Here is a 15,678-nt window from a genome sequence, read left to right as displayed (position 1 = left end):
ACCTTAGGGTTTTTTGTTATATCTTATTATAGACCTAGGAATTCCATCATTAGGTGTCTGTGCTTCTCTATGCAGTCAGGCAGATCATGGCTGGTGGGAGGGTCCAGCAGAGTACTCTATATAGCAGTCTGAAAACATGACAACACCCTGCTCCAGTGCTCTTCACAATTTCCCTCAGCCCTGACAGCAGTAGGGTAGCTCTTGGGAAGAGTTATGCAGATACAAAAATGTTTTGATCATTGCGTGTCAGTTTGGGGGAAGTGGGTACGCTTAGGCAGGCTTTATTTCCATGCAGACCCCCCTTAGGTAACACCCACATGTGATGCTTAGCCTCCAAGACTGAAAGAACTGAAATCCAGTGAATGAAAGCGGCAGGTCAGGGAAAGAAAGATGGCGAAGGAAGGAGCTAGATGATGCATCCTCCAGCCAGGAAATGAGGCAGGCAGATAGAGCATCTGACTTGCTCATTAGAAGCTCATAGTATCATACCTCCCTGCTGTAGCGCTACCCCCTCAGGAGCCGCTGGTTGTTGTTGGGATCGGCATATTAAGTTACCTCTCAGTGTTGTCTAGAGGTGTAGTTGATGAGTAGAGTAGTAGCGAAGCAGTGAGCGAATGTCCAATCAATGAATAAAGGTTTTCAAATGCTTTATTTCCAGGCCCAACATGGCCAACATCAACATGAGGTAGAGCAAGAAGGTTGATGAAGCGAGAGAGAGAACCTTGCAGTATCAGGCCTGGATATGAGAAAGAGCAATCCTGCTCTCAGTAGTACAATAGTAGTAGATACAGTTCGTCGCCACTCTAGCCAGTGGCGTAACGTATCCGATTTACGTTACGCCGCCGCAACTTAGACGAGCAAGTGCTGTATTCTCAAAGCACTTGCTCCGTAAGTTGCGGCGGCGTAGCGTAAATCGGCTGGCGTAAGCCCGCCTAATTCAAATTTCGATCACGGGGGTGTGTTTTATGTAAATGTACTGTGACCCGACGTGATTGACGTTTTTCACGAACGGCGCATGCGCCGTCCGTGGAAATCTCCCAGTGTGCATTGCTCATAATACGCCGCAAGGACGTATTGGTTTTGACGTGGACGTAAATTATGTCCAGCCCCATTCACGGACGAGCTACGCAAACGACGCAAAATTTTCAAATTTCGACGCAGGAATGACGGCCATACTTAACATTGTTACGCCTCACTTATGCCACCATATAGCAGGGGCAACTATACGCCGGGAAAAGCCTAACGTAAACGGCGTAACTTTACTGCGTCGGCCGGGCGTACGTTCGGGAATTCGCGGATCTAGCTAATTTGCATACTCAACGCGGAATTCGACGGAAGAGCCACCTAGGGGCCAGCGTAAAAATGCAGTTACGATCCGACGGCGTAAGAGACTTACGCCTGTTGGATCTAACAGCTATCTATGCGTAACTGATTATAAAAATCAGGCGCATAGATACGATGGGTCGGATTAGGACTTACGACAGCGTACATGGCGCTGCGCCGTCGTAAGTCCTTTCAGAATCTGGCCCAGTATCTATATACACGTGTATATTGTTGTTAATATTAATTTTTAACTCACTGGTGTAAAATAAGAAATAAGCCTTCTTCCTCTTATCACACCAGCTTCTCTCCCAGATTCTCCACCTCTGAGCTGGTGAATCTGGAAGGGAGATATTTCAGGTGAAGAGCTGTGAAATCTTCAGATCACGGTTTATTAAACTGGCCGTTTGTGACAAAACATCCATGTGCTGTGATGTGAAGTGGAGAATGTGTTCTCTGCTCCTTATCACAGTTTATTAAACCGGCAATGCCCTGTGATAAGCCGTGATCATCATGATCTCGGCTTATCACGATTTATTAAACGCACACCTGTGAATGGGAGCAAAATAAGTCTCCCATTCCCCACTAACTTTAGCGTAGTGCCCATACTGAAAGTAAGGGGGCGCTACACAACATTTTGAGATGGGAATGAGGGACACCTATCAGCAAAAGTATGCAGGCATAGGACACACACCCCAGCCACGCCCCCTTAAAAGAGAATTGTACAAAAAAACAAGATTGGTTAAACCCACAAGTGCTTTTTTTTACCTTTATATTCCTTTTATATTGACTTTTGGAATTTACAAATGCAGCAATTCGTATGAAAGGTTTAGCTCTGGGAAACATTTTTTGATAGATAAAAAGTGCATTTTATATACAACTATATAGATCAGACCAAAATGAGGGACAAATGAGGAGGAATGAGGGACAGATGGACATTGCTCCAAATCAGGGACAAAAAAATCAGAGACTGTTGGGAGCTATTCCCAGTACAGATGAGATGCCCGTACAACTGTGCAAGTCTGAAGGGAAGGCTGGAGTTCACATTGAGCCTAGGTTCATATTGCAGCGATTTGTCATGCGATTTGACATGTCAAATCGCATGCCAAATTGGCGGCTATTCCTGGCAATGGCACCGTCCGAATCGCTGCGACAGCGCATTTGCTTTGCCACACTGAATCCCCAAATGTAGTTTCTGTACTACTTTTAGTGACTTCGGGGTTCGATTTGTATAGACATCTGTGAGAAAACCCATGTGAGGTACCAGTCCTTTGCTTCACCCTTGTGAGGTACCAGCCCTCTACTCCACCCCTGTGAGATTCCACCCCCTTTTCAACTCCTGTGAGGTACAAGCCCTTTACTCCACCCCTGTGAGGTAGCAGCCCTTTACCCCACCCCTGTAAGGTAGCAGCCCTCTACTCTACCCTTGTGAGTTAGCAGCCCTCTACTCTACCCCTGGGAGGTAGCAGCCCTCTACTCCACCCCTGTGAGGTACCAGCCCTATACACCACCCCTGTGAGGTACCAGCCCTATACTCCACCCCTGTGAGGTAGCAGCCCTTTACTCCACCCCTGTAAGGTAGTAGCCCTCTACTCTACCCTTGTGAGTTAGCAGCCCTCTACTCTACCCCTGGGAGGTAGCAGCCCTCTACTCCACCCCTGTGAGGTACCCGCCCTATACACCACCCCTGTGAGGTACCAGCCCTATACTCCACCCCTGTGAGGTAGCAGCCCTTTACTCCACCCATGTAAGGTAGCAGCCCTCTACTCTACCCTTGTGAGGTAGCAGCCCTCTACTCTACCCCTGGGAGGTAGCAGCCCTCTACTCCACCCCTGTGAGGTACCAGCCCTATACACCACCTCTGTGAGGTACCAGCCCTATACTCCACCCCTGTGAGGTAACAGGCCTCTACGCCACCCCTGTGAGGTACCAGCCCTCTACTCCACCCCTGTGAGATTCCACCCCCTTTTCAACCCATGTGAGGTACCAGCCCTCTTCTCTACCCCTGTGAGGTACCAGCCCTCTTCTCTACCCCTGTGAGGTACCAGCCCCCTACTCAATCCCTGTGAGGTACCAGCCCCCTACTCAACCCCTGTGAGGTACCAGCCCTCTACACCAGCCCTGTAAGGTACCAGCCCTCTACTCCAACCCTGTGAGGTACCAGCCTTCTACTCCATCCCTGTGAGGTATGAACTATCTTCTGCACCCCTGTGAGGTCGAGCCCCCTAATGTACTATTTGAGTTACCAGCCACCTACTCCATTTTTTAGTTAGAGTAGAGTAACTAGATACTCAGACAGCGTTTTTTTAAGGAAAAAGAAGATATTTTCTATTATTCCATCATTGTTGATGAATGCATAATTTTAATGTTTTCTGTGTAGGGAAGAATCGGGCAGACGAATCCTTCCCAGATATCTCCCGGACTAACAGCTATACAGATGATATGGACGCCATGAGCGAGGAGAACCCCGTGCAACGGGTTACTGACCTCACACAGTAAGGACCTTTACACTGGCAATAGACCGGAATCTTATCAAGACCACTCCAACCAAAAAGTGATATTTCAGTTGCAGGTTTGAAGGGTAAAGCTGAGTCTCTGCTGCCTTTTATATCTCTTGGAGACTCCAGTGGTGAGATCTTTCCACCTCTTTTCTAGGTTCCTGCTTATCTCAAGGTGCTCTTATTCCTCCTGTTCGAGTAATATAAAATAATAATCTCTAAATGACGGTGGTAAGCGTGCAGACCTTCTGTAGTCCCCGAGTGATATGAAAAAATTGTGTTTTAACAATCCATAATGTATCAAACTGAAATATCAGTTTTTGATGGACTGACCTCCTAAAGTGAACCTGTGTTTTGATCAGGTAGGGCAAACATCAAGCTTACTTACCTACTACCTTACCCAGGAGCACAGACTTACCTTTTATTCATTGCTGCTTCATTCAGATGCCAATGCAAATTCAGTACTTTGAGATATGGGGAGCATTTTGTAACGACACCCGAGTATGAAAGGGGTTAAAATCGTTTAGGACATTCCATTCCCGAACACAAAGGCAGCTACCGAACACTCCAATCAGCCCAACAAGAAACCCATACACCTATTTCCCCCCCAAGTATCAGACGAAGCTCTGTATTGATTGTCAAGCAGGAATCAGGAAAGTCCCCACCAACCAACCCCCTCCTTGACCCAGCAGTTTTGATTTCAATTGGCCCCAAGCAGCCTCTTGTATCCTTACCTAGGTCTCACTTTCCACATATTACATGGGATGCTGGCACATTTTATATAACCTTACAGTTAGTTTAACAGAGGCGATACTCTCCCTTTTTGATCAGGAATCAGACTCGTTATTAGAACAAGAATACGAGTCTTATATACAGTTGAAGAGAAGGTACATACCTCCTGCTCATATTACTCTGAAAATACACCTGTGACCAGAAACCTAATTAACATGAACTAATTAACTAATCCCTTTAAGCAGCCTGGTCATTGTTATGATCAATCAGGATTTCACTACAGGTGAGGCCTCGTACACACGACCGATTTTCTCGGCAAAAACCAGCAAGAAACTTGCTGGGATTTTTTTTTGCCGAGGAAACCGGTCGTGTGTACATTTTTCGACGAGGATCCCGTCGAGCCAAAAAGAGAGCATGTCTTCTTTTTCCTCGACAGAAATGGAGAAACTTGTCTTGTCGAGTTCCTCGACAGCCTAACAAGGAACTTGACGAGGAAAACTATGTGTTTCGCCCGTCGAGTTCCTCCGTCGTGTGTACGAGGCTTCAGACTTGTTGTCACCGAGCTTCACACAGTAGATGATACATTATCATAAGTTTAAACACAGGACATCTTCTCACACTAGCAGGAGCTCCAGCAGGAGTCGGACTGTCTCCTACATTGTACAGAGGCCAATGTGATCAGCTCTCTTAACTAACATGTTGAGTTCAGAATCAAACAAACCAAGAATAGTCTTTACATATACCCTGGGAGATATTGTGGATAAATATTACTGGCCCATTTTAAGTAATAGAAGACATATTCTCAGTGTTCATTATTTTCTTGGTCACCCTGCGCCCAAAAGTGACTCCCGTCACACATGTGATCAACCCCATCCTCCCATGGGATAGCATTGGCTCTTGGCCAGTTAGAAGAGGTTCAAAAAATTATATATAATATATTGCGCTGAATATTAACTAAGATAATGTGAAAACCCCAAAATATACGTGATTCAGTATATACACAGATCCACAAACAAAGGAAAGACAATTAGTCCAGTGGATACACCAGAGTTTCTTCCGTGCAAAACACCCTGTGTAATGATTGGGAGATGTTTGATCTAATCACACTATGCAGACTTCTGTTTCATATGTGCAGCACTTCCTCCACACTGATACAGCTCATAGAAGAAACAAGAGAAAAATCTTCATAGCGCAAATAGCATGAACAAATATAGGTAGAAAATTTCAGACTAGGTCTCACTCACGAATCCGCCGAGTTAAAAACAGCATTTAGGACAACCTAGCACCAATCCTTCAAATTTGGCCGCTCAGCGTCTCTGATGAACTCTCCTCATTCGGATCTGCGATCCGTCCCGCTCGTAACTCCTCCCCCACGCGTTACGTCACTAGACACGTGACTTAATCATGGGTAACTGCTTGCCAGGTCTCAGCTGATGTTATTTATAGTCAGCGAGATACACAGGCAACAACGGGATATGCAGTAATGGAGTGTTTCATCTTACATCATCGCAGGCTCATAAGGATTGGTAATATATTCATATGTATAATTTATAATTTTAATACAAGTACAATTTAAAATAGGTACAATTTAAAATTATTTAAAAACAATCATTAAACAACTGGGGATATGTCTAAACATAGCAGCCTCCAGTGGTTACAAATGGTACAACACTATAACCTCCAACCCATTATCAATTTATATGGACAACTGTGGGTATGAAACAGCCCCCACAGGTCATTAGTGGTACAACACTTGTAATATAATTTATAAAAGGGGGACTCCAGCAACTTATCAATACCATATTTGCCGTACATAATAAAAATATTATATAAAATATATATATACATAGAATATATATTTAAAACATAATAGGTATGTTAAAATAATCGTAAATTTAATAAATTTAAAAAATTTAAAAACTTAAGAACTGAGGGTGTAGTCTATGCCTTACAATGTCCATGCTCTCTTCAGTACATTGGCCGTACCAAAAGGCCCTTGTGGAAACGTTTGAGGGAGCATGTTCAAAATATTGAAAAGGGCTTCCCTGACCATAATGTATCACGGCATTTTTACATGTGTCATCAAAAAAATCCCAAAGATCTCAAATTTTGGGCTATTGCCAAATATAATCCACATTGGAGGGGGAGCCATAAGGTACGGCAATTGAGTCAGACTGAATCAAGATGGATACACGAAATGAGATCATTATCACCGAATGGGTTAAATATTGAATTTGATCTCAATTGTTTCATCTCTGATTACTGATTTTTTAATTTTTATACATTTTTTTCACATATATTTATATTTTTATAATTATGTGTATGTTTGAAACAATTTCCTCTCTATTTTTTAAATTTATTAAATTTACGATTATTTTAACATACCTATTATGTTTTAAATATATATTCTATGTATATATATATTTTATATAATATTTTTATTATGTACGGCAAATATGGTATTGATAAGTTGCTGGAGTCCCCCTTTTATAAATTATATTACAAGTGTTGTACCACTAATGACCTGTGGGGGCTGTTTCATACCCACAGTTGTCCATATAAATTGATAATGGGTTGGAGGTTATAGTGTTGTACCATTTGTAACCACTGGAGGCTGCTATGTTTAGACATATCCCCAGTTGTTTAATGATTGTTTTTAAATAATTTTAAATTGTACCTATTTTAAATTGTACTTGTATTAAAATTATAAATTATACATATGAATATATTACCAATCCTTATGAGCCTGCGATGATGTAAGATGAAACACTCCATTACTGCATATCCCGTTGTTGCCTGTGTATCTCGCTGACTATAAATAACATCAGCTGAGACCTGGCAAGCAGTTACCCATGATTAAGTCACGTGTCTAGTGACGTAACGCGTGGGGGAGGAGTTACGAGCGGGACGGATCGCAGATCCGAATGAGGAGAGTTCATCAGAGACGCTGAGCGGCCAAATTTGAAGGATTGGTGCTAGGTTGTCCTAAATGCTGTTTTTAACTCGGCGGATTCGTGAGTGAGACCTAGTCTGAAATTTTCTACCTATATTTGTTCATGCTATTTGCGCTATGAAGATTTTTCTCTTGTTTCTTCTATGAGCTGTATCAGTGTGGAGGAAGTGCTGCACATATGAAACAGAAGTCTGCATAGTGTGATTAGATCAAACATCTCCCAATCATTACACAGGGTGTTTTGCACGGAAGAAACTCTGGTGTATCCACTGGACTAATTGTCTTTCCTTTGTTTGTGGATCTGTGTATATACTGAATCACGTATATTTTGGGGTTTTCACATTATCTTAGTTAATATTCAGCGCAATATATTATATATAATTTTTTGCACCATTTGTTTGACTTACATCACTTTATTGCTGCGTTTATTATTTGGTTATTTTGTTAATGACATTTTTTTAAATATTTAATTAGCGCTGTAGTATCAATTTTACATTTTTTCACATTAGTCACTTTATCACTATTCAGCAGCTATTATGGATATATTTAAATTTATGGAAAACCGCACAGTTGATTTGAAAGATGTTTTTACCACCAAACCTGTTTCAGAAGTAGGAGATCTTGATACTACTTTTAGGAAGTTTGGCCATCTAATGGAGAAGAAGGTTAGCATATGGTGGGATTTAACCACTCATGAACAATATATTAAAGAGGGCATTGTACCCCGGAGACTCAGATGGGATGTACCGATTAATGATGGCCTTCTAGACCAGGACTCTATAGAAGAATGGTATAAGTTCTTTAATGAAAAAGGGCTTGAATTAGTGCAATTTATAATGAAACGGAAACAAAGAAAAATTGCAACAATTAACAAACAAATTGCTGAATGTAAAGTATTCTTGGAAGGACACAAGGATACTCCTTCTTTTATAACACTCACTGCTCAACTTAATAAAGTATTGGAGCAAAAGGATCTTGAGATTAAACAACGCAAGAAGCGAAAATACCTTAGGGACACATATGATTATCAACAGCACCAGACCTTTAAATGGCAGATTAACCTTAAGGATGGTAAAAGGGGATCTGTCTCATCATCCCCAGATAGGGAGGTACGTCTAGTATCTCCTAGGAGGGAGATGAGATATAGATCTCCAGAACCCACCAGTTATAATGGAGGGGAATATGGAAGACCTTATAGGGATAACCCTAATGGTCAATACCCCAATAGTCAAGGTCGATCGACAAGAAACGATCAGAATGAACCGAGGACTCCAAAACCCTGGTGGGGTAATAAAAGCAATCAAAAACCAAGGTCAAAATCACCCAAAAAGGCCTTTTGGAAAAATAAGAATAACCAAAAACAATCAAAAGCTCCACAAAATCGACCGGACCAATCAGGGGGGCATCAATATGGTTATCAACAGGAACATCAGCACCATAGCCATGACTATAGGGATCCCAGGGATAACCATTCACAGAAACATTTGAGAGCCCCACCCCAACAATATCAACAAGGGAGCTCAACTCCAAGGGACTATCATCAATATGATAATAGAAGAAGTCCCGTCCCAATGTACAATAAATATGAACCATTGGGTAACTATAGAGAGGAAAATGATTCTAGATCTTTTTTAGAGTATCGCCGGAGCGACAGAACACCTCCACGATACGAACAAATGACACACCCGCGAAGTCCCAACGAAAGAGAGGCTGCAGAGGTGGACACAAGATCCAAAAGAAGAAAGGTCCAGTAGGGGAAGGAATTTATAATATTAGTGGGGTAAATCTAACACGCACGGAACTTTTAACCTTGGACAAAGGACTCAAGTTTGCCCCAAAACGAAATTTGAGCAAATTTGACGTATATGTGGATATACAAAAATACACCAGGAAATTAAATATCAAGAAATATATGATGAGTCAACCCATAAAGGGAGCATTGGATCAAACCTTGTTGGGGAGAGTTCAGCATAGTCAATTAAGAAATAAGTCATTATTCAATCCTCAGGTCCATAATAATGAACATGTTCAAGTTTTTAACAAAATGGTCCTGAGAGACCTAGAGAAACTAAAGACTAAAAAAGTCCCGGATCCCAAGAATATACACAAAGGAATTAAGGAACTGGAGGAAAATAAACAAGTCATTATTAGACCTGCGGACAAAGGAGGAGCTATAGTGGTATTATCTAAAGAATACTATTTTGAAGAATTGGAAAGTCAATTGGAAGATCAAAATACATATATTGAGCTTAGGGGAAACCCTACGTGTGAATATAAGGAAGAATTAATTGATTTGATCCAAAGAGGGAGGGACAAAGGAATACTTCATAAAAGAGAACAAAAATATTTGGTTCCAGAAAATTGCAGGGTGCCTATAATCTATACAATACCAAAAATTCATAAGGACCCACTCAGACCCCCAGGCAGACCCATTATTAACGGAATTCAGTCCATAAACTCAAGACTTGGACAATATGTTGATAAGTTCATTCAGCCATTAGTCCCGCAAACAAGAGCCTATCTAAGGGACACGAAACATCTGATTCAGATTTTGGATACAGTGAGGATCGATAGATCTAAGAAATATCTATTAGCCACTGCGGATGTGTCTTCGCTCTACACGGTTATCAACCATGCAGAGGCGATTCAGGCATCAAAATGGGCATTGAATGAATTTGGGTCACTTGTGTCGAAACAAAATAGGTTTGTGTTGAGATGTTTGGCATTCGGCCTACAACACAATTATTTTTGGCACAGACAGAAATACTATCGCCAATTGAATGGCATAGGCATGGGGGCAAAATATGCACCAAGTGTTGCCAATGTATTCATGGCGGAGTGGGAGGAAATTGCTATTTATGAAGACCCACCTGAACAATTAGTTCTCTACAAAAGATTCATTGATGACTGTATTCTCATATGGAGTGGTGATGAGGGTTCTTTGATCCAATTTTTTGAAAAACTCAATATGAACCAGAAAAACATTATACTCACCCACATGATTAATGAGAAAACTATACAATTTCTGGATCTAGAAATCACACTTGAAGCTCAAAGAATTACCACTAAAACTTATTTCAAACCAGTTGAGCGAAATAGCTACATACCGGTAGACAGCTGCCATCATGACCCTTGGTTAATTAATATCCCGAAGGGACAATTGGTCAGGATTCGTAGAAACTGTACTGACCCACAAATATTCATAGACCAAGCTAATATGATTGGCGAAAAGTTCGTGAACAAAGGATATGATACTGGTTTTATACAGACACAGATCCAAAAAGTACTAGAGATACCCAGAGAAACACTAATAAAAGATAAGGTCAAAAGAACAGTTTTGGATGATCAAGTGCCAATTATTTTAAATTATAACGTCCAACATAAACAGCTGGAGACCATTTTCAAAAGGCATTGGGCTATATTACAGGCGGACAAACAATTACAATGTATATTGCCAAGTATGCCAAGAATAATTTATAGACGGGCACCCACTTTAAGGGATTTAGTGGCTAAGAATGTACCGGATCCCCCTACTAAGTCCAACAGACTAACTTTCTTCCAAGGAAAAGGTTTCTTCCCTTGCAAAAGATGTTTTGCCTGCAGAAAGACTAATTTCAATGGACAAAAATGCTCCAGTTTTGTATCTAATGTTACCCAAACGGAATACCAAATTAAAGATCTAATAACATGCAGAACTGAGGGTGTAGTCTATGCCTTACAATGTCCATGCTCTCTTCAGTACATTGGCCGTACCAAAAGGCCCTTGTGGAAACGTTTGAGGGAGCATGTTCAAAATATTGAAAAGGGCTTCCCTGACCATAATGTATCACGGCATTTTTACATGTGTCATCAAAAAAATCCCAAAGATCTCAAATTTTGGGCTATTGCCAAATATAATCCACATTGGAGGGGGAGCCATAAGGTACGGCAATTGAGTAGGACTGAATCAAGATGGATACACGAAATGAGATCATTATCACCGAATGGGTTAAATATTGAATTTGATCTCAATTGTTTCATCTCTGATTACTGATTTTTTAATTTTTATACATTTTTTTCACATATATTTATATTTTTATAATTATGTGTATGTTTGAAACAATTTCCTCTCTATTTTTTAAATTTATTAAATTTACGATTATTTTAACATACCTATTATGTTTTAAATATATATTCTATGTATATATATATTTTATATAATATTTTTATTATGTACGGCAAATATGGTATTGATAAGTTGCTGGAGTCCCCCTTTTATAAATTATATTACAAGTGTTGTACCACTAATGACCTGTGGGGGCTGTTTCATACCCACAGTTGTCCATATAAATTGATAATGGGTTGGAGGTTATAGTGTTGTACCATTTGTAACCACTGGAGGCTGCTATGTTTAGACATATCCCCAGTTGTTTAATGATTGTTTTTAAATAATTTTAAATTGTACCTATTTTAAATTGTACTTGTATTAAAATTATAAATTATACATATGAATATATTACCAATCCTTATGAGCCTGCGATGATGTAAGATGAAACACTCCATTACTGCATATCCCGTTGTTGCCTGTGTATCTCGCTGACTATAAATAACATCAGCTGAGACCTGGCAAGCAGTTACCCATGATTAAGTCACGTGTCTAGTGACGTAACGCGTGGGGGAGGAGTTACGAGCGGGACGGATCGCAGATCCGAATGAGGAGAGTTCATCAGAGACGCTGAGCGGCCAAATTTGAAGGATTGGTGCTAGGTTGTCCTAAATGCTGTTTTTAACTCGGCGGATTCGTGAGTGAGACCTAGTCTGAAATTTTCTACCTATATTTGTTCATGCTATTTGCGCTATGAAGATTTTTCTCTTGTTTCTTCTATGAGCTGTATCAGTGTGGAGGAAGTGCTGCACATATGAAACAGAAGTCTGCATAGTGTGATTAGATCAAACATCTCCCAATCATTACACAGGGTGTTTTGCACGGAAGAAACTCTGGTGTATCCACTGGACTAATTGTCTTTCCTTTGTTTGTGGATCTGTGTATATACTGAATCACGTATATTTTGGGGTTTTCACATTATCTTAGTTAATATTCAGCGCAATATATTATATATAATTTTTTGCACCATTTGTTTGACTTACATCACTTTATTGCTGCGTTTATTATTTGGTTATTTTGTTAATGACATTTTTTTAAATATTTAATTAGCGCTGTAGTATCAATTTTACAGTTAGAAGAGGTTCCCACCCTATTTTCTCTTTACTCCCTATGTGAGAAAAGCACGGGGTTACTTTAGGGGCAGAATTTGTTGTTCTGTAGGAACTGCTTTAAAGCAGTGTGGCTGGCTTCCACACATATCAATTGAATAGTTCAATAACTAAACAGAAATACTCAATGAACAATAAGTTTGGTGAATTTTTTAACTGCACAGTGCGGTTTTCCTGCCTGCTTAAAATGTATGCTGGCCAAACAGGTAGCCATACAGTTGTAGTGCTCAACCCTGAAAGGGCCAGCTGAATTGCCCAAAGTTCCTTTTCTATTTTTAATGTGGCAGCCGCCAAGGACACAGCAACCATCCTTCTTCAGGCTCAGTAAACAGTCTACGGATTGCTTTTCTTTCAAATCTTTTGCTAAATAACTGGAATAGGGTATAGGGAGCCGCAGGAGACTCCAGAAACCCTGAGCAGTAACAAAAGGACACCCTTCACTTTGTAGCTACTCCCAGGAACAGTCTCTTCAGTTGTAGCCCGAAAATGGACAATACTGAGATACATATCTGTCTCTTTACCGCAGGGCAAACGGGGAAGCTGCCCAGGGCCCTGTCACTGTTAGGGGCCCAAAGCAGAGCCGCCCGTTATGTCCGCGTGCTGCCTGCAAATCGGCGCTGAAAATCATCAGTGGTGTGCAGCCAGTGCCAGTGCTGCTTTCTTTTTAGATCGAGTAGCGGCCCTGGCCATGGGTGGGTGGGGCCTTTAATTCCACTGACGCTATGGCCCGCCCCTTGCTATGCGTGCAGTGTTTAGTGGCCAGTGTACCTCGGAGGAGCAGGGGAGGAGTGAGACCGCGGAATGGAGAGGAGTGCTGCCTGGTTCCTGCTTTGTCAAGTGAAACTAGGCAGTGGCTAGCAGTGTGTGTGGACTGTGGAGAATTATTTAGCTCAGAGGCTGGAGCTGAGCTTGCAGGACAAGGTAAGGTATTCTTTCTCATTCCCTGGCTCCCTATCCCCATGCCATGCCATGCCATGTGTAAAATAGAGGAACTTTTTAAAACACTGACCAGACCTGCAGTCCAGGCTGAGGGAGGCCTCAGAGGACACAGCATAATTTACAGCACATGGCATTACTGTCTATATTTAACTGCTTGATGGGCTTATTTTGGGCCTAGCTGGTTCACATGTATGTGTTTTGGCGGCCCACATTTGCGCATGCACAGCAGCCCATTCATTTGAATGGGCCGCCATGCCTGCATTTCCTGCAAAAAAAAGCGCATTCATCATGTAATAGGCTGCGCACATGGCACACCTATGCCCATCAAGCAATGAAATACAACACTGTCTGTCCATTTTGCTGTGACTTATCTGCAGTTCCCGCACTTGATGCATTTTTAGATGTTTAGGTCACGCTTTTAAAAACACAGTGCGTTTGTGTGTGCAAGAACTGCAGGTAAGTAGCATGGTGCAAAAGCAGAATGGATTTCAAGGCAACTATATTTTTAAAATGCTGAATGCACCCTTTTTTCTGCAGGAAACAAAGGCATAGCAGCCCATTCAAATCAATGGGCTGCTGTGCCTGCACAAATGAGGGCCACCAAAACACATACATGTGAACCAGCCAGGCCCAAAATAAGCTGGAGGGGGGCCCAAAAAAAATGTTTGCCCAGGGCCCAAACCATATTAAAGACGGCCCTGCTGAGATACCATGTGCAATAACCCAGGCCAGGCAAGCTTTAGCCTTAATGTACAGGGGGTTGCAGCAGTAACCAGAATTCTGCTCCCGGGTCTGTACTCACTGGCCCAGATAAGCATGCGTATTTCAAAGTAGGCAGGTCGTGGGCGTGTTTTATTTAAATTAAGCGTGACCCCATGTAGATGCATGGCCGAACGAACAGCGCATGCGCGCGCATGCTCAGTATCACGTCAAATTTTCAAAGTAAATTACGCCAGCTCAATGCTTAGTCGACGTGAACGTAACCTACGCCCAGCCCCATTCACGGAAGACTTACGCAAACAATGTAAAATACGACGCTGTTCGTGCGTTTCCGACGTCCATACCTAACATGACTTACCCCTGCTTTATAAGGGGTAACTTTATGCCAGTCCGACGACTTGCGTAAACGACGTATCTTGATATGCCGGGCGCACGTACGATCGTGAATCGGCGTATCTAGCTCATTTGCATATTCCACACGGAAATCAACAGAAGCGCCACCTAGCGGCCAGCGTAAATATGCACCCCAAGATACGACGGCATAGGAGACTTACGCCACTCGTATCTTGCCCAAATCTATGCGTAACTGATTCTATGAATCAGGCGCATAGATACGACGGCTCGGATTGGGACTTACGACGGCGTACGTGGAGATACGCCGTCGTAAGTCCATTGTAAATCCGGGCCACTGTGTCCCTGGATACTTGGATGCCACCTTCTAATATCTGACAGACTATCCAGGCTGGATCCTCAGCAAAATCTCTTGTAAAGCTGCAGCAAATCTCAGCAAGTAGGTTCCCCAGCTCAGGCAGAATTTCAGCTAGGCTGCCTAGAAGGGCAGCAGCCCTTCAGGCTGAAGAAGACATGGCTGCCTCAGTTCCCTGACTATTTATGCACTCCCGGCCACTTACCGGACACCCTCTCCCAGGGATTGGCTGAGACAACATAAATATTTAGGTTGTAGATTTGCTTTTCCAGCCCACTACATTCTGCAATCCTTCAGAAAACAGGAAGAAACAATCAAAAACCTGTAACTAGTGGAACCCAGAACAGTCCAAACCAATCACAAACTGCTCCACTAATTACAGTGGAGCCAAACAGAATTTTTAAATTACTTAATTTCCCTAGCAACCTATGTGAGAAGGCGCTACACAATCATGAGACATAAAATAATTTCAATTGAAGAATCACATGAAGGGAATCCCTAGAATGCTGAAATGTGATTGCTTGTCTCTTCTGTGTCATATTAACCACTTAACGCCC

At 41.9% G+C, this 15,678-nt stretch overlaps 1 protein-coding gene across 3 annotated transcripts in view; it reads left to right on the top strand.

Moving 5' to 3' along the window:
- The window catches only part of LOC120932804 (potassium voltage-gated channel subfamily KQT member 1-like), a 181,095-nt gene that overhangs the window by 135,931 nt on the left and 29,486 nt on the right, over positions 1 to 15,678 (top strand). For all 3 annotated transcript variants that reach the window (XM_040345538.1, XM_040345537.1, XM_040345536.1), the window contains one exon: positions 3,701 to 3,815. In XM_040345538.1, coding sequence (XP_040201472.1) covers positions 3,701 to 3,815 — 115 coding nt within the window. The remainder of the gene's footprint in view (positions 1 to 3,700; positions 3,816 to 15,678) is intronic.

This window comes from Rana temporaria, chromosome 3 (genome assembly GCF_905171775.1).
Source record: "Rana temporaria chromosome 3, aRanTem1.1, whole genome shotgun sequence".
Lineage (NCBI taxonomy): Eukaryota > Metazoa > Chordata > Amphibia > Anura > Ranidae > Rana > Rana temporaria.
Note: the sequence above shows the minus strand (reverse complement) of the source record. Positions and strands in the feature narration are given on the sequence as shown.